The sequence below is a fragment of the Neofelis nebulosa genome, chromosome 18 (genome assembly GCF_028018385.1).
Source record: "Neofelis nebulosa isolate mNeoNeb1 chromosome 18, mNeoNeb1.pri, whole genome shotgun sequence".
Classification (NCBI taxonomy): Eukaryota; Metazoa; Chordata; class Mammalia; order Carnivora; family Felidae; genus Neofelis; species Neofelis nebulosa.
Window position 1 is genome coordinate 32,678,637 of NC_080799.1, and position 17,373 is coordinate 32,696,009.

Consider the following 17,373-nt stretch of genomic DNA (forward strand, 5'->3'; position numbering starts at 1 on the left):
CCAGATTTTTGTTGTTAATTTTATTAGCATTTGTGTTTTTTTTTTTTTTTTAATTTTTTTTTTCAACGCTTTTTATTTATTTTTGGGACAGAGAGAGACAGAGCATGAATGGGGGAGGGGCAGAGAGAGAGGGACACACAGAATCGGAAACAGGCTCCAGGCTCCGAGCCATCAGCCCAGAGCCTGACGCGGGGCTCAAACTCATGGACCGCGAGATCGTGACCTGGCTGAAGTCGGACGCTTAACCGACTACGCCACCCAGGCGCCCCAGCATTTGTGTTTTTTAAAATTTATTTATTTATCTTTGAAAGAGAGCGATACCAGAGTGCGAGCAGAGGAAGGGCAGAGAGAGAGAGGACGGGACAGAATCTGAAGCAGGCTCCAGGCTCTGAGCTGTCAGCATAGAGCCCGATGTAGGGCTCAAACTCACAAACCAAGAGATTATGACCTGAGCTGAAGTCAGACGCTTAACCGACTGAGCCACCCAGGCACCTAAAGTGCTTTTAAAATTCTTCTTGGGGTGCCTGGGTGGCTCATTCGGTTAAGCGTCTGACTTCAGCTCAGGTCATGATCTCACAGTCTGAGTTTGAGGCCTACATCAGGTTCTGTGCTGACAGCTTAGAGCCTGGAGACTGCGCCGGTTTCTGTTCTCCCTCTCTGCCTACCCCTCCCCTGCTCATGCTCTGTCTCTCTTGCTGTCAAAAATAAATAAACATAAAAAAATTTTTTAAAAAATTCCTCTTGTGTGTGGTAAAATACACATTACTTTGTTGACCCTTTTTAAGTGTGCAGTTAAGTGGTGGTAAATGTATCACATGCTGTGCCACCAATTTCCAGAACTTTTTCATCTTGCAGAACTGAAGCTCTATATCCATTAAAGAACACCAAAGTGCTTTTCAGTTACTAACCGAATACATTTCCATGCCACTTAATTCTATGAACAGTCATAACTTGTTCAATCTCGCCTTCTTCCTGCTGTGTGTTTTCCAAGGTATTGGAATGTGGAGAAGAAAAAATCCTCACCTTGACAGAGGTAGAACGATTCAAAGCTCTTGCTGCCCAGTTTGTCAAACTCCTTCGGTCCCAAAAAGATAACTGCCTTATGATGACGGATCTGCTTACGGAATACGCTAAAACTTTTGGTTACACGTTTCGCCTCCAAGACTACGATGTCAGTTCAGTTTCAGCTTTAACACAGAAGCTCTGCCATGTTGTGAAGGTTAGCAGATTTTTATTTTCACGACAATGTGGCGTCATCTTCGCTGGGGTGTTTTCCTGTGCTTTAGCGTTTCTTTGTTCACACCTTGCAGCAGTTTCTGTTTCACAGTAAGTGCTTTGTTTGCTATTAATACCTTATTAGGTAATAGGAGATGACCCTAATAGGGGCTCTGGTTTGGCAGCTAAGATTTTTGGTCTTGCTTCTGTGTGTTTATTCAGGGCCTTGTCAAAGGAATGACTCTGAACTGATGAAGTGTCTTTTATCCGAGGATGTTTTCTTCCTCAGGTATATTCTTCTAAATGGATCATCGTTTCTGAAGTTTTGGGGAGGCCGTAATCCCAGATCTCTTTCCCCACAGATTCTGACTCACTCGAGTAGATTTAGGAGCTGGCTAGGCTCACAACAGCCCTTGTTGCTGGTAACACGGGATTGGAGAGGGTAACTTCCTCTTCCTTCCTGCCCTGGACTAAACTGACCCTCCCTGTCCTAGACTGAGCAGCTGGGTGGTTTCAGGCTGCCTCCAGCCTGGGGCGAAGAAAACTCACTAAGAGGAGGCAGAGTGGAAGTGCCACCAAGGGGGGCAGCCCTGGCTACAGACCTGGAAGGGATGCATTCACGTCCTGTCCAGTTGAGGGGAGAACCTTCACAGGACCCAGAGTAGGGAGGACGCTAGGAGTGTGGCATTCCCAATCCAAGGAGGAGAAACGGCTAGCACTGTCACCTGCTGGGACGAGTGAGGCAGGGACTAATGTGACCTTCGGGCCTGGCTACATGGAGGAACTTGGTGTTGCTGGCCGGGCGGGGTCGCCCCCAGTGAGTGGGGACCAGAGGCACACTGAGCAGGTCGAGGCATGAGGAGGAGTAGGAGGCAAGAAAATGGTGACAGGTAATACAGCCTTTCGGCTTGTCTCCTTGTGAAGGAGCAGCGGGAGTGCACAGTGGCGGCAAGGCCACGGGACCGAGTGAGCCCATGAGCTTTCCGTGGCTGCTTTGGTCCCAGGTGGAGAGACCCGAGCATGGTTGAGAGCCGCCAGGAAGGATGTGCTCGAGGGAGAGAAGAGAAATACACAGACAAGAGGTGGTGGGGTGGGGTTTCCGAGGAGGCAGGCATGGGAATCGGCGTTCAGCAGACGGCAGGGCACAGCCCTGATATTAGTGCTTTGACCAGAGGGAGGGAGTAGCGGGCGGATGTAGACACAGGGAAGTTTGCTGTTCCTCTCTGGAAAGAGGAGGGGGGTACCCACCACGAGCTATTTTTCTGTGAAGTGAAGGTGAGAGCAACTGCAAGAGAGAGGACGAAAGACACAGGATTCGAGATTGAGGCCCCTCATGGTACGGTGCGGTGTGGGGGGCCCACCAGGACATGAGGCAGGGGCGCAGGGAGTAGGGGAGCCCCGCAGGAGGATGCGGTGCCCATAGCGCTACCCTGGGTTTGCTGCCGGCTCGGAAAGCAGACCGTCGGGCTCGAGGTGGGAGTTTGCCAAATGGTGCAAAGAAAAGGCACCAAAGGGGCAAAGTTGTTTACAGAGCATGACAAGAGTGGTAATGAATTCATGGCCTATCAGCGCCAAGGTGGACACGAGAGGAAAGTGAACAAGGCAGAGGGTTTTAATTGGGAGGAGGTGCGAGTCCGTGCAGGTGAAGCTGGAGAACGGGAGGAAGAGCCGATCATTCGAATCTCTTTTCCGTCTCCCACCCCAGCATCTGCCGCAGGCCTCCTTTGGCGCGCAGGGTGCACGGGAGGTTTGCATGAGCTACCTCGGCAGCGGGCGGTAGATGGCGAGATCCCACGTGCGACCTGGGAATGGGTGTCCACGGTGGAAGTCAGTGGAAGGGGATATCCCTGGAGATGAGGAAGTTGAGGAACTGAAAGGCCACAGGACGGGAGGGGCCCCCTGGATACTCAGTCACCCAGCATAAAGGCATGGAGTGCTTCAGTGGGTAGCAGGACTCAGCCATGACCAGAGACTCTGATAAGCAAGGGCGAGTGAGTGGGAAGTTTGGGCGTAAGCAGTCAAGATGGGGGAAGATTGGAGAGGCTCCGGTGCGCTGCCCTGGCTGCTGCTGCATCTCCGGGAAGCTTCTGGGGAATGCTGAGAAGTGGACCCCTCCACCCCGCCCCCCCCGAGATTCTGATGCAATTAGGCCCAGTGTGCTCTGAGCATTGGCATCTTTTATAAGCTCCCTAGAGGATTCGTTGCGTAGCATGGGTTCAGAATCAAGAGATGTATCTAAGTAGCCTCGAAAGAACAGGTTTTTATTTTTACTCCTTGAAAGGCTGCAATAGTAGCAGTGGTCTAGGCATTGAACAAGATGACTCAGACTCCCCTAGACCTGACTCTGTTGATAGGGGAAATCTGTCACCATGGTAACTGGTGTGGGGGTCTGCCCTCCATCCTCCTGCCTGGGCTCTGGGTGAGCGTCCGAACCAGGGTCACAGTGGGATGGTGACAGTTCCTCAGGTGCTGCTCTGCCTGTGAGAGCCCAAAGCACGCAAGCCTGTGGTGACCCAGCCCACGCCGAGGCACTGAGACCTGTGGTGTTGGCTGGAAAACCAGAGGGGAAAACACGTAACAGTAAACCTTGGCTTGCGTGCCAACACCTCAGCGGTGCACGTGCCTGTGGGTCTCAGTTACCAAACATCTGTTTCTTCACGTGCTCTTTGGTCCCCAAATGATAACCTCTGTCTTTTTCAGGAGCTTCCCCTTCCAGCGTGCTTCATCACTCAGACCCGTTATCTCCTTGAGAACCAGAAAGAATCGAGGGGTAGACATGTAGTCAGGAAAATACCCACTTACTGGCTAGTGATGATGGACTAGAAGAAAATGTGGGTGTCCTTAAGTGGGCCTTCCATCCCTGCCCCAGTCTAGCTCCTGGGACACAGTCCAAACCCTTCCCTTGCCTCCTCCCTGAGCGCAGCAACCTTCAGTTCAGGGGCTTGGGGAGTGGAAGGAGTGCCCTGAAAGAGGGCTGGTGTTGATGGAAGTTTCTGATTGTGGACCAGCAGAAAGGGAGAGAACAGCTCCTGCCCCGGTGTCCCCTGAAATGTTGGTCTGGTGTCCCATAGCAGCTGGAAAAGAAGAAGTTAGAAAATCTCCCTCTGTTGGTCTCACTAGCCCAAGGACAGTAGCTGAGTGGGTGTGGCATGGCACCCCTCTCTCTAGCTGGGAAAACACGTGGACTCTTGTCCTCCCAGGTTGCTGACATGGCGTCAGGCAAACAGATTCAGCTGATCAACCGCAAGTCCCTGCGTGCTCTCACTGCCCAGCTGCTGGTTTTGCTGATGTCTTGGGAAGGAGCCGGCCACCTGTCTGTCGATGAGCTCAAGAGGCGTTATGAAACTACCCACAGTGCTCCCCTCAACCCCTGTGAATATGGATTCATGACCTTGACCGAACTTCTGAAGAGTCTGCCCTACTTAGTGGAGGTATGAATATTGACAGTTCTGTGGAGCCGTCTTATGAGAACCGCTGAACCATGTGTTTCTGGATCACTTGATGGTCTGGCTTAGAGGATGTAGAGCTGGAAGGGACCAGTCGGTCATTTCGTAGTTGAACAAACTGAGGCGTAGCAGGGATGTGGTTTGGGCACACAGGGGTTTGGGCACCTTGCCCAAACGAGTAGCAAGCTAAGAGGGAAGCCTGGGCCTCCTGAGTCTCAGGCTGGGGTGCTTTGTTATATACTGGCTGCAGTTTGCTACTGTTAGGGATGTCTGAATTAGATGGATTTTGTGGGGGCTCCGGGCGACTCATCAGTCAGGCACAGGTCAGAAAGGAAGGCTGGTCACCCAGGTTGCCTTTTAAGAATAGCACTTAAGGTTAGAAAAATCGTAAGACAATACTACAGAAATAGATAAAGCCCCCTCCACCCCACAAAATTATCAAAATTGACCCTAGGTGTTAAAAATTCGACCAGTTACCACCAAAGGGGCTATAAGATTGTTGAAATTTACGCCAGGACCAGATAGGTTCACAGTTGGATTTTTAACTGACTTTTAAAGCATAATTCCAACTTCCTAAAAACCATTCTAGGCCGTGTTGAAAGCACATAACTCACCACTTCATTTTATGAAGCCGAAGAAACTTTAATACCAAAACCTAAGAGTCCCCCAAAAAACAATGGTTCTAAATAGGATATTAACCAGTAAAATCCAGCAACATAGGAAGAGAGTGGTATACCGTTGTTACCAAATAACCATGTGATTGATAACTAAATAATTAAAAGATACTGACAAAAAGTCTCTCCTTGGCCAAACTTAGGCCAGGCTCCTGGGAGCCACCTTATAGACTAGACAATGACCTTGGATGTCTTAGTAATTTTCCATCCACCAACACCCCCTCCCTCCTTGCCTATACATCCCCACTTTTCTCTCTTGTATTCAGAATCGAGCCCAATTCTATACTGGGGTTCTTTCTTTTCCTTTGTTGTGGTAGTTCTTAAATAAAAGGTATTTTTCCTACTTTAACTACTGTGCAGTTCTGGTTTGTTCTCCAGTACCAAATCCAACATTTTCTAGAGTCTCTTGGTTCTCTGTTACATGAACACTGGTTCTAGGAGGTGTAAATAGATGATCCAATACAAGAGGCTTTCTGTGGCCAGTGAGGGTTGGGAAATATCCCTTCCCTTAGAGATTTTCAGTGTAGAGATTTTCAGTGTACGTTAAGACTCTGGAAAGGTTTCAGGTAAAGGAATTTGTTTACTTGAGGACAGAAAAGCTTTGGGGTTTCTTCCCTTAATGCCCCGTAAGAATACCACTGTCGTCATCCTGCAGCACAGTGTTCCTTGGAAGGCCACTTTGGGAGTGCGAGTTCCCTGGGCTCAGTCCCTGCTGTCTGATGCAGCTCCTTTCCCTCCTCACTGCCTCCTTGTTTGAGACCCCAGGTTGGCTAGTTTGCTTCCTTTCTGACACACAGTTCCCTCAGACGTCTGCCGCCGGCTTAGAGGCACAGATAGAACCGAGGTTTGCTCAAGGCGCTGCTTTCTCTCTGAGGAGATCCTTGGATGAACCCGTCCTCCTCCTCCCTGGCTTGTTGTCCCTTTTCAAGTTGACTTGGTGCCTTTTCATTCTCAGCTGGAGGCCCGGACCCCTGGGGGGCAAGGCCAATACTCTGGGAGTTTCTAATGCCGTCTTTTTCTCTTGAGCCAGGTTTTTACTAATGACAAGACAGAGGAGTGTGTGAAGCTCACAAGCCTGTATTTGTTTGCCAAGAACGTGAGGTCTCTACTCCATACTTACCACTACCAGCAGCTTTTTCTCCATGAGTTTTCCATGGCCTATACCAAGTATGTCGGAGAAACACTGCAACCCAAGACCTACGGCTACAGTAGTGTGGAGGAGCTCTTGGGAGCAATCCCTCAGGTGCGTGTCTGCCGAGCTTCTTGGAGAGTGTCTTCCGGGACAGCCCCAGGCCCATCTCCTGCACAGAAGGTGGAAATGCTGCCGGGTCGATGACGTGGCGGGCATTTTGAAAAACATACCATTGGCATAAATGAATGACTTCAGCGTTTCTCCTTCATTCTGCGAGCCTGTATTAAGTTTCTGTCTGCCAGGTGATAAGGTGATGGAGTGAGGTCAGAGCACCTGAGCAGGTGATGAGGCAGTGCGGTCGGCGCAGCCATTTTTGGGTGCAGTGAGGAGGGACCACGAGCTGGGCCCATGCCCGGGCTTGGGGTTCGTTCTAGGGCCGAGGTGTCGGGGATGCGTAGAAGTGAACCCTGTGACAAAAGGGGCTGTGTAAGCGGATGCAGGGTAGTGACCAGCAGTGTGGAAGGTTCAGGGCATTTACAAGTAGGCAGGGGCCCATCAGTGAAGCAGGAGCTCACTTGCGGGGGCCTTCCTCCTTCAGGTGAGCGGGAGGGCCTGGAGGGGAGGGCAGGGGGGAGTCTCAGGTTTGTGTGTGGAAAGCACCAATGTCACTGCTGCGACCCGGACCGGTGGGAGGGGAGGAGAGGGCTTGGCGAGGATCCTGGCCGTGGCCGGAGTCCAGGTGGGAGTGACACCCAAAGCACACCTGTGCGAGAGGGATGGGGGAGGCAGGGAGGACCTGGTGAGGCTGAGGTCGGGGGCTCGGTGACAGGCGCGTGTGGGGCGGTGCAGGGAGCCAAGGACCTCTGCTCCGCTCTTGATCTGCTAAGGACGTGGAGAGAGGACTTCGTTTTAGAAGTAGGACCAGGGACTTGCTTTGATTCGTCTCCATGAATCCTCTTAGGGTATGTTTACTAGAAAAATTAGTAAGGGCTCTCCTGTGAGAACTGTCTCCTTTAATAGACCAGAAGTGGTGTTTGGGAGATGGTCTTTGGAAGAGCCACAAAGCATATTTTTAAAGCTGGGTCTCACCGTTTTTAGACTACGCGTCTTCTTTAAGGGACGTGTTTCTGCCAGCTTCTATCCCTTTAAAAGCTAAAAGAAGCATAGAAAATTTTTCCTTGGCGTCACTTTCTAACTTGTGAGGTATTTCGGGTCAGCACAGTTGGTCACGTTCTGCCGGGATTTAGGACTTCTTTCCTCTCCTTTTCCATTGCTTAACCAGTAGTATGTCTTGTGTGCAGGTGGTCTGGATCAAAGGACATGGTCATAAGAGAATTGTAGTGTTAAAAAATGACATGAAAAGTAAGTAAGCACCCGTCCCCTCCCCGCTCCGGAAACCCCGGTTGTCTCACCGACTTCTCCCTCTGATGGGCCCTCTTGGTCCTCCAGGCCGTGTGAGTTCAGTCGGGCTCTCCCCTGTCAGTCCTGAAGACGAGCCCTTGGCCACGGAGCGCATCCCGGCGGCGCCCGAATCTTGCACAGCCCCGGAACTCAGACTTGGAGCAGGCAGCGATGGTAAGCGTGGAAAAACGGAACGAAGCTTGTGGGATGCTGCAAGTGGCTGGGAGTGGGTAGGGGGTGGGGGTGGAAAAGGACCACAGTGGGTTGTTTTCCTTTGTTAAAGTCAAGTCTTCTTACGTTTTCCAAAGCAGTCCGGCGTTTAGTTGGTACCTGAAAACCTGGCCTGCTTTTGATGGCATTTTATGGTTAGCGGTTAAGGCTCTTAAAGCAAGTGGACGCCCCTGTAGTGACAATATGTGAGCCTAGTTCAGATGTTCGAGGACAAAATTTCTTGGACACTTGTTAAAACGGTATTTTAAGACTATGGCAATAGGGTCAACTCTGCTGCACTAGAGGAGGGAGATCGAACTCAGCTCTGAATACAAGGGTGAGGTGGGCAGTGTGACTGGGTGGCTCAGTCAGTTAAGTGTGCGACTGTTGATTTTGGCTCAGGTTGTGATCACAGGGATTGTGAGTTCGAGCCCCGTGTTGGCCTCTGGGCTGACAGTATAGAGCCTGCTTGGGATTCATTCACTCTCACACTCTCTCTCTCTCTCTCTCTCTCTCAGAAATAAATAAACTTAAAATAAAAGTGGGGTGGGTGGGGATGTTTTAGTCAAGGAGCAGAGTGAGGGAGGACATCTGGGGTGGAGGATTGGGGACCTTGTTCAGAGAGCAGGGGTGCGATTTCTCACAAAACCCCGCAAGATATTTGCTAAGAGCAGACTTGGCAAGGACCGGACAGACATGGAAGGCCAAGGTCAAGGCCTGTGGGGAAGAGGGTTCCCCAAGGGCCTGGGCTAAAGTTGGATCAAGGATAGTCTTTGTCACAGGATCTCCCTGGGAAAGACTGGATAATAGTATATTAATAATACTAAGAACAACAGTGGCTCACTTAGATTTTATGTGGAACCTTCTCTGGCTAGAAGCTGGCTTGAGCTCTGTAGCAATTTTAACTTTATTGTAAGGGTTTTGGGTGGGTCCATTGCTGTGTATGCGCCTTCAGTCTTCATACGACCACGTTAGTCGCTAGTTAGAAGTGTTGCCGTGGCCTGTGCGTGTCCAGCGCCTCACGTGTGCAGCGTGTTAGACTTTCTAGAGCTCCTGAAGGACCTCTGCGCCCTCAGCTGTCATGCGTTGCCTCCAGTCTACAAATGAGGGACCCAAGTTCTGGGAGGTGAAAGGGCTTGCTTACCCAGGTTCACTCAGTTGGGGAGTGACAGACCGGGGTTCAGCTCTTCCGGTTTGGAGCTCTTGCTCATTTAACTACTTTATACACCGTCTGCGGATTCTTGTTTCTCCTCGTTAGAAGCCGATTGTGGAACCCCCCCCCTCCTTTTTTTTTTTTTTTTTTTTTTTGGCTGCGTCCCTTAGGAGATTGCTATTCCTAAGAACGGGAAATACTGGCTTGTGACATTTCCCTCACCAAAGAGTGACCAAGGCCTTTCTGTTAATGGCTTTTTTTTTTTTTTTTTTTTTTTTTTTTAAACTGAGAGTTTTTGAGTACTTCCTGGCCTTTTTCGTCCTGAAGGCCAGGAAAGAAGGCCTCAGGCACAGTCTCACGGTAGAGTCACACCTGCCTTCTCTGTCCAGGGCCCCATCAAACCGAGCAGGAGCTCCTCCGCCTGACCAACGACTCCCCCGTGGACCTCCTGTGTGCGCCCGTCCCGTCATGCCTGCCATCCCCTCAGCTGAGACCAGATCCTGTCATCCTCCAGTCTGCTGATCTCATTCAGTTTGAGGAGCACCCTCAGGCGCCTTCTGGTAGGATGCACTGTGTTGTCGTGGCGGTTTTCTCTGTGGATTAAAAGAGAAAAGAATGATGCCAGTGTGGTAAACGTTAGATGGAGGTGGGGAGCACCTGTGGTTTTTCAGGCACAAAAATACCTGCACTGATGATGATTATTCAGGACGCTGTTTTCCTGTCAGTCTTCCTGCACAACTAGGCTCACAGCCCGGGGTGGCTCAGGGAGCGGCAGGCCCGGACAGGCGGTGGGGTCGGGAGGGCTGATGCAGCCGGGCTGTGGACAAGGCCACGGGGGTGTGTGGAGGGCTTGCTGGGCGTGTGTTCCCCGCCTGCGTAAAGGGCAACAGCTCGTGGGCACACCTGGCCCCAGCCGCACGCGGCAGCCCGGTCTGGCCTAGAGTTGGGTGGCTGCCCCGCGTCCCTGGGCCTTGTGAGGCTGTGAGCAGGGGAGGCGGGGGGGCGTCTGTGACGTGAGCTCTGGGCTCTGCACAGTGATCTGAGAAGGGACGGGAAGCTGGCCGCCTGGAGCACTGACCTGGTGCCGGCCCCGCGTGTCCCCCTTGTGCCTGACCCCACACTTGGGCTCACAGGCATGTTCATGCTTCACCAGAACCACAGCCTTGCAGGGCAGGTGACGAGGGGTGCAGCTTGGGCTGCCACTGGAGACCACGCTGGCCCCAGGCTGCTGGACTGGGAAGTGGCTGAGCCGGGATTTGAACCCCAGCCTTCTTGTCTTGCTTCTGTATCACCTGGCCTCCACAGAGGATGGCCCACCGCCTCTGTCGAGGCCCTTCCCTTGTCGCCTTTGTCTATCACGAGTTCTTCTCCGCTCTGTGTACTGTTTCCGGGGAACGCCAGGCACAGCCTCGTGTTGCCCGGTGAAAGAACTGAGGCTGTTTATCTGGAAAGTGGGAGGGGAAACATACACGTGGCTCTTGCCCCTAGAAGGTGTGACCTGTGACAGAAGCAGGAGCGTCTGTCCGTCTCAAGGAGGCACAGCTAGAGAGGCGTATGGTGGATAGTAACGCTTCCGTGGGGTTGTGGCCGTGGTGCATTTAGTAAATGTGGGCTCCCCCATGCGCGCGTGACGAGGGGCACAAATGTAATTGCAGTGGCGTCTGCTGTTGTCCTGAGTGTCGGCCTGAGCAGGGAGCCGGGGCTCTGCATCCCGACTCTCACTCTCTCCTCTCTGTGCCTTTGGTGCGAGAGCCCCTTACACACGCAGGGGGCTCTCTTCCAAGCAAAACTGGCCCTGTGTGTATAGCGGGCCAGATGTTTGAGGCTCAGCCAGAGAAAGAGCAGCCTGTAAACACTGCTGGAAAAGTGGCTGTGTTTCAGTGTCTGGGTACTTGAGAGTGATCCCGACTCTGCAGCTCTCTCCCTGTCTCTGCCCACCTTAGGTCCACGCAGAGTGCTGTCCTCTGTCCGTGGAAGGGCCCGGGGCTTCCTGACACTGAAATCCCTCCTGGTGTGAGAGTGTTCGGGTCCCAGGAGGCTGGTGGGTCTTTCCCTGACAGAGAGAATGATTGGGCAGAGGATCCAGAGTGGGGAAAAAATGTTTCTGAACCATTGGCTGTTGAGTTCTGGCCAAAATGAAGTTCTTTAAAACCTGCTCATTCCCGGGAGAGCCGATGTGCAGTTTATAAAATACGTGACTTTAAGTGACTCAGAGTGACCACATAGCTGGTACGTACATTGTGACCTGGGCATGATGTTTGGTGGGTTGTTTTTGAAACATCTTTTGAGGGGCCCAGGGTGGCTCAGTAGGTTAAGCGTCCGACTCTCAGTTTCGGCTCAGGTCATGATCTCACGGTTCGTGAGTTTGAACCCGGTGCCGGGCTCCACGCCGACAGCACGGAGCCTGCCTGGCATTCTCTCTCCCTCTCTCTCTGCCCCTCCTCTGCTGTCTTTTTCTCTCTCTCTCTCTTAAAATAAATAAACTTTAAAAAAAGTTTTACAAGACATTTTTTGAGGTAATCTTAGAAACTAAAAACCAACATGTCTGGCAGGTCCTGGAACTGAAGGGGTTTGCTTTTCTGTGTTTACAGAAATCATGATTTTAACCCAAGAAGAGAGCATTGAAATTCCAGTACCAGTAAAGAACAAACACCCAGCCTCCGAGTCCAGCTCACCCTGCGTCTCAGCAGCTGCCCCAGTGCCTCCCTGCCCCTCGTCGGAAACCTCAGAGTCCCTGCTCGGCAAGGACCCCGTGGAAAGCCCGGCCAAAAAGCAACCCAAAAATAGAGTAAAATTGGCAGCCAATTTTTCCTTTGCACCTATAACCAAGCTTTGACTCGCGTTTTGAACATAGAATTAGGATGGGGAAACGCTGTCTGATTCTGCACACAAAAGTGGGTTCAAAAAACACAGCCTTTTCTGTTTGAATGAAAACCCCCTAGAAGCCACTTACTTCATCTTTAGATGTATCCCATAACGTTTTGTTTCTTTTACATTGAACACAGCCTTGAGCTGAAATGTTTTTCTTTTTTCCTCCTAATTATTTGGGAAAAAAACAACAAAAAAGCCACCCCCAAACCTCCTGGCATTTGTTAAAGAATTGTTAATATATTTTACCCAGTTTTTCTTACCACAAAACGTAATGATGTTCTCTAAGAAGAAAGCAGTGAGAACTCAGCTCGAAGGGAGTGGTTTTACTTCCCTTCAAGCCACACCCGTGGTCGAATCTTACATGTAGCACAAGATAGCCTCTGAGCCTTTGCTTCCTGGTGTTTCCAGACAGTCTGAATCAAGTGCATGGTGTGTCTTTGCATTGAAGCCTGCTCCGCAGCCTGTGCGTCCACACACGGAAGCAGAAGGGCGGGCGAGGTGGTGAGAATGTGTTTTCACGTTGGATTAGGAAGGTTCCTAGCTTCCATGTGACTTGTAAGCGTGCCTTGGTTTCTTTTGTTTTTTGTAACTATGTCTGTAGTTGACAAATGTGGCTTCATGACAAAAATTTTTAAATGTTTCCGCTTCAGGGTTCCACGTAGGAGCTTTCTAGAAAGTTGAGGATGTTTTAAGCTTCCCTTTTATGTTCCATTCCAGTTTGATAGGCATTGGGTTAAGGAAAAGGAGATGGCCTTGGTGTCATGAATTGAAAGTCAGCATCTGAATTCTAGCACACAGTGTTGTGTGTTGAGAGGCAATGTTGGGAAGAGAGTCTGATTTCCTAAAATATGCATGAAATGCATAAATTACAAATCAGAGCCGAGGGGGTGCATTAACAGGAGTGATACCGATACTCTTTCCACTAGGAAGAGACAGAGTTCTATCTATACGTGTGAAGGCCAAGGTTGATCATCTTAACCTTGTATTTGTCATTTTAAACCTGGTTTCGGTAGCCGGGAAGCTTTCTGCGCGAGTGCATGTGTGTGCGCGTCGTGTTGCCTCCGTGTTTTTTAAGAGTGTCCGCTTTTACTGTTACTTCTCGCTGTTGTTGGAAGCATGTTTGGTTGTTTTGTGGTGTCTGATGTTGCCCTTTGGGAAAAGCCAGCCTCTGAGGGAGCACTGCCCTGTGGAATGACCTTCGCCTCGAGGTGGCAGAGGCATCCGGTGACGGTGACCTCTCACCCCTCCTGGAGAAACCTGACATTTACAATGGGTTGTATTTGTTGGGCAAAAAGGCGGATTCATTCATAGAGCAGAGAGAACCTGTGGGCTTAAGGTCTTCTGCTACGGAGATGGTTTCTTTGGGGGAATTGTTCATATTTTGTAATTTCTAGAAGGCCAGAGAGTGGGCTCTGATTTCTTCATAGCCAGCATTTGCATAAAATGCCACAGAACAAGGGCTGGAGAGAGATTTTTACAAGTCAGGTTTTTGTTCCCCAAAATCTCTAAAATGAAGCCAGTGATTCTCAGTTCTCCACACATGGCCCCAGTCGAGATGGAACAGCACTGGAAAAGCCTTGCAAGCATTATGGCCCCTCTGCGAACCCTCTGGGAACGAAGGCATTTCCTCTACAGACATAGGACGGCAGGAAGTCAAATACAGATGTGCAATTTTTTTTTAAGAAGCTTTTAAACAGTGTAATAAAGTTGGTGTTGAGAACCTCAGTTGCCTTATCCTGAGACTTCTTAAGGCTGAGTTTGCACTCTTGGACTTAAGTTTTGCTCGCAGATGCGGGATTGACTTTAAAAACGTAAGAGGTACCATTACAAGTCACTTAGGGACAGTCTCAGAGCGGCTTCTTTGAGCAACAGACGGAGAAGAGCCTGCAGACGTACGCTGTCGTGGGAGTCTGGTCGAACCGAACTGCTCGCCGGGGTCACCAGTCAGCCTGGGACACGTGTGTGACTCAAACGGTCGCTGTTGGAAGGTGAGAGAACACAGCGAGAGCTCGGTGTGTCAGTAATGTACTCCACAACGGCCAGTCTGATCGTGATCTATTTTTTTATCCAGAGGCTTAATTAAATGATGGGACAAAATGATGTATGAGAATTAAGACAATGAAATTCTTTATTTCTGGGTGGAAAGATGTACCAGATTAGATTTATCTGTTTAAAAAAAAAAACAAAAACAAAAACAAAAAGGCGTCACCAAACCCCCCTTTCCCATCTTGCACTGTTTGTTTTGGATTGGGCTTGGGGGAAGAGATGTTTTTCTTAACTGTCTACTTTGTTTCAACACTTTCTTTGTGGTTCAAGTGCTGTTTTGTGTGTTGGGACCAAACAGTTGTCAATAAACTTTACAAAGCAAGCATCTAATTGGAGTTTTCTGAGTTGATGTGGGATTTGTTTGTGGGGTGGGATGAAAGGCCAGTCTAGCCCTCTCTCTGTGTTGGGTTCCCCCAACTTCTCACCCCTTCTGAAAAGTCTGTCAGGGAGAGCACATCAACCTGACATCTCAGCGGCCCTTTCCGTTTGGCACATGGCCCTGGACGGTGGCCACGCTGTTGGTGCTTCGTGTTCTGGACCGTCCAGGGTCTCCAGCCGAGTTCCAGGCATGATCACACGTGGGGCGAATGACAGTAGCCGCAAACCCCCTCTGGTTATAAGCCTGAGATAATCCCTCGGATCTCTGTCCCTGTGAGAGAAATCCATTTTTGCAGGCTACCTTGTTTTTTGGCCACTCCCTGGGCATGCTTTCCGAATAAGCCCATCTGGAAAAGACTTCTTACACAGATTCCACTGTGAAGCCCGTCCCGTGAGACCACCGTGACCCCTTGCAGGAATCTGAAAGCACCCAGAAGACACCTGAATGTTTGGATAAATTGCTTCTTCATGAAGTACAATTATTTTTTAAAGCCCAACATTAAAAAGCTCTTAAAAGCCCTTGGCGATCCTTTCCGAACATCTTCCACTGTAGCAAACCTTTGCGGAAAACCTTGGGCGGCCACCGGTACCCCTTTTGAGCGAGGCAAGGAGGTTTCGTGGGTCCGGACTGGGATTTGCGATGGGCACTGCCTCTCTCCTTGTGCATTTCCACGCGGTGTGGAGGCGGTGGCTTCGGAGATGGCCGGCTGAGTGAAGGCCCCCCTCTCCTTGCACAGGAGGTGGGTGTCGACATCTAGAACCTGGTTCCAGAAGCTTCGCCCTAGCTGTTCCCTTCACCACCGTGAGGAGCATGGTGCTCTGGGATTTCTCTTCCTGTTTTCTAGCTGCTTCATGGGGGCAGAGGCCGAGTCTCGGCTCAGGAGCATCCCTGCTGCTTCCCGTACCGGTGACCTGCCGTAGCCTCCGCCCACGCCATGGATTGGACGGGTCGCACGTTGGCCCTGGGCCTGAGCAGGAGCGGGCCCCCTGACTCGCTGCCCCATGAACCGGCAGTCAGGGTGGCCTCCACTCCTTTCTTACCTGGCCTGCACTCCTTTACCACCCGCTCCCACGATAAGTAGGAGATAATGGGCAGACTGCTGGTTAACAGCATCAGCGTCCCCTAATGCCAGTCTTTGGGGACAGATGCAGAGAAGACCGAGCCAATTCGCTTGTCTGCATTACTCCTTCCCGGGAAAGTTCTAGACTCTCTCCCTGGGAGGCTGGCAGCCCTGGGAAACAGGAGGAAATAGCTGGTTGTCTCTGGGACAGGGTCAGCAAATGATGGAAATGGCGAGAAAGAGAGAACCCTCCCCGCCCCCCCTCACTTTTCAGGTGCACAAGGCCAGGAGCTTAGAAGATCTCAAGTCAGAAATAGAGGGCTGGTACTTTCCTCAGCAAGGTGAAGAGAACAATTCCCATTTCCTGGGAAGGAAGGATTTGGAAATGGGGAACTCGGAGCACAGAGGAGGAAGGAGGAAGGACGTGGGTGGAAAGCAAGTGGTGGCTGCCACAGTATGAACCAGCCAGGAGCGCTGTGGGGGGTCAAGGGCAGGGCGGAGCCGTCTCTTCCAGCCACGGGAAAGCCTCTCCTAACCCCCTTGCCCGAAAGCCTTCCCAGATGCAGGGCCTGGCCTGGGAGAACCCCCCACTCCCGCTTCCCACCCTTTGTCTCTCAGGGTTTATTTTATTTTTTTGAATTTTTTAAAACGTTATTTTTGAGAGACAGACAGAGCGTGAGTGGGGGAGAGGCAGAGAGAGGGAGACACAGAATCCGAAGCAGATTCTAGGCTCTGAGCTGTCAGCGCAGAGCCTGACACGAGCTTCCAGCTCACAAACCACAAGATCATGACCTGAGCCGAAGTCAGATGCCCAACTGACTGAGCCACCCAGGCGCCCCCTCCCTCAGAGTTTCTGATGTCACTCACAGTGAGTGCAGGCAAGTGACCCACGACCCTGCCCTCGGTGTAGGCAGCCTCTGAATCTGGTGTGTGGCCCAGACGTGGGATCGGGAAAGAAATCCCTTTTCGCTTCCCTACGTGAGGAGGATAATAGGGTTTTGTACGTGTATGTGGACTCTGAGTCCTGACCCCACCGACCTCCCCTGTCTCCCCGCCCCCCCCCCCCCATCACACGTGAGGACAAAAGTCCCAGGTTTTGTTGGCTGTCAGCTGGAAGCCACCTGGAGGCCGTCTACCGTTCCCTGCCACATGGGCTCCCTCAAAATGGCAGCTTAGTTCATCCAACCCGGGAGGAGAACCTCCTCCAGTCCTCTAAGAGGGAGCCTCATAGAATGTGACCTCATCAACGGAGGGGCCTCCCGTGGTCCTTGCCAACTTCCGTCAGGTAGAGGAAGCAAGCCACAGGCGCCTAGGTGATCCTGGAGTATTTGACGAATGAGGGAGTGACCGAGGAGGAAGGCCTGAGACACCCAGTCGAGCTCCTGGTGTGAGAGGAGAGGGGTCCCGGCCCTAAACCTTCCGAGGGCCGGCAGCCAAGTTTCACAGCTGCAAGGGCCCCGAGAGACCGACTTGTAGTCCACACGCCTTCCACCTCCGCGCCGAGGTTTCCAAGTGGGAACAGGAGGCTGCGAGGACTGAAGCAGAGAACCCCCCCACTGGCCCCACGAGGAACTCAGGGCTGGGCATGTGACTGTTAGAAAAACGGGACAACAGGCCCGAAATGGAATTGCTGATGCTGAGCTCCGTGTCACCGAACCGGCACTTCCCTACCGTTTTCGGCTCTTCCAGAAATAGAATCCCAAACCAGTCCTTCAGGAGTCTCCCAATCGGCTCTGATCAAGTAATCTGCCCGACAGAGCCCTGTGGCCCCCTATTCCATTAGCTG

General features: G+C 51.4%; 1 protein-coding gene across 7 annotated transcripts in view; it reads left to right on the top strand.

The window, feature by feature from the left end:
- Window positions 1–14,473, top strand: part of MARF1 (meiosis regulator and mRNA stability factor 1) — a 40,739-nt gene extending 26,266 nt beyond the window's left edge. For all 7 annotated transcript variants that reach the window (XM_058711847.1, XM_058711848.1, XM_058711851.1 and 4 more), the window contains 7 exons: window positions 992–1,219; window positions 4,416–4,646; window positions 6,366–6,578; window positions 7,769–7,829; window positions 7,917–8,042; window positions 9,621–9,791; window positions 11,823–14,473. In XM_058711847.1, coding sequence (XP_058567830.1) covers window positions 992–1,219; window positions 4,416–4,646; window positions 6,366–6,578; window positions 7,769–7,829; window positions 7,917–8,042; window positions 9,621–9,791; window positions 11,823–12,067 — 1,275 coding nt within the window. In that variant the 3' untranslated portion in view covers window positions 12,068–14,473. The remainder of the gene's footprint in view (window positions 1–991; window positions 1,220–4,415; window positions 4,647–6,365; window positions 6,579–7,768; window positions 7,830–7,916; window positions 8,043–9,620; window positions 9,792–11,822) is intronic.
- The last annotated feature ends 2,900 nt before the right edge of the window (window positions 14,474–17,373 follow it).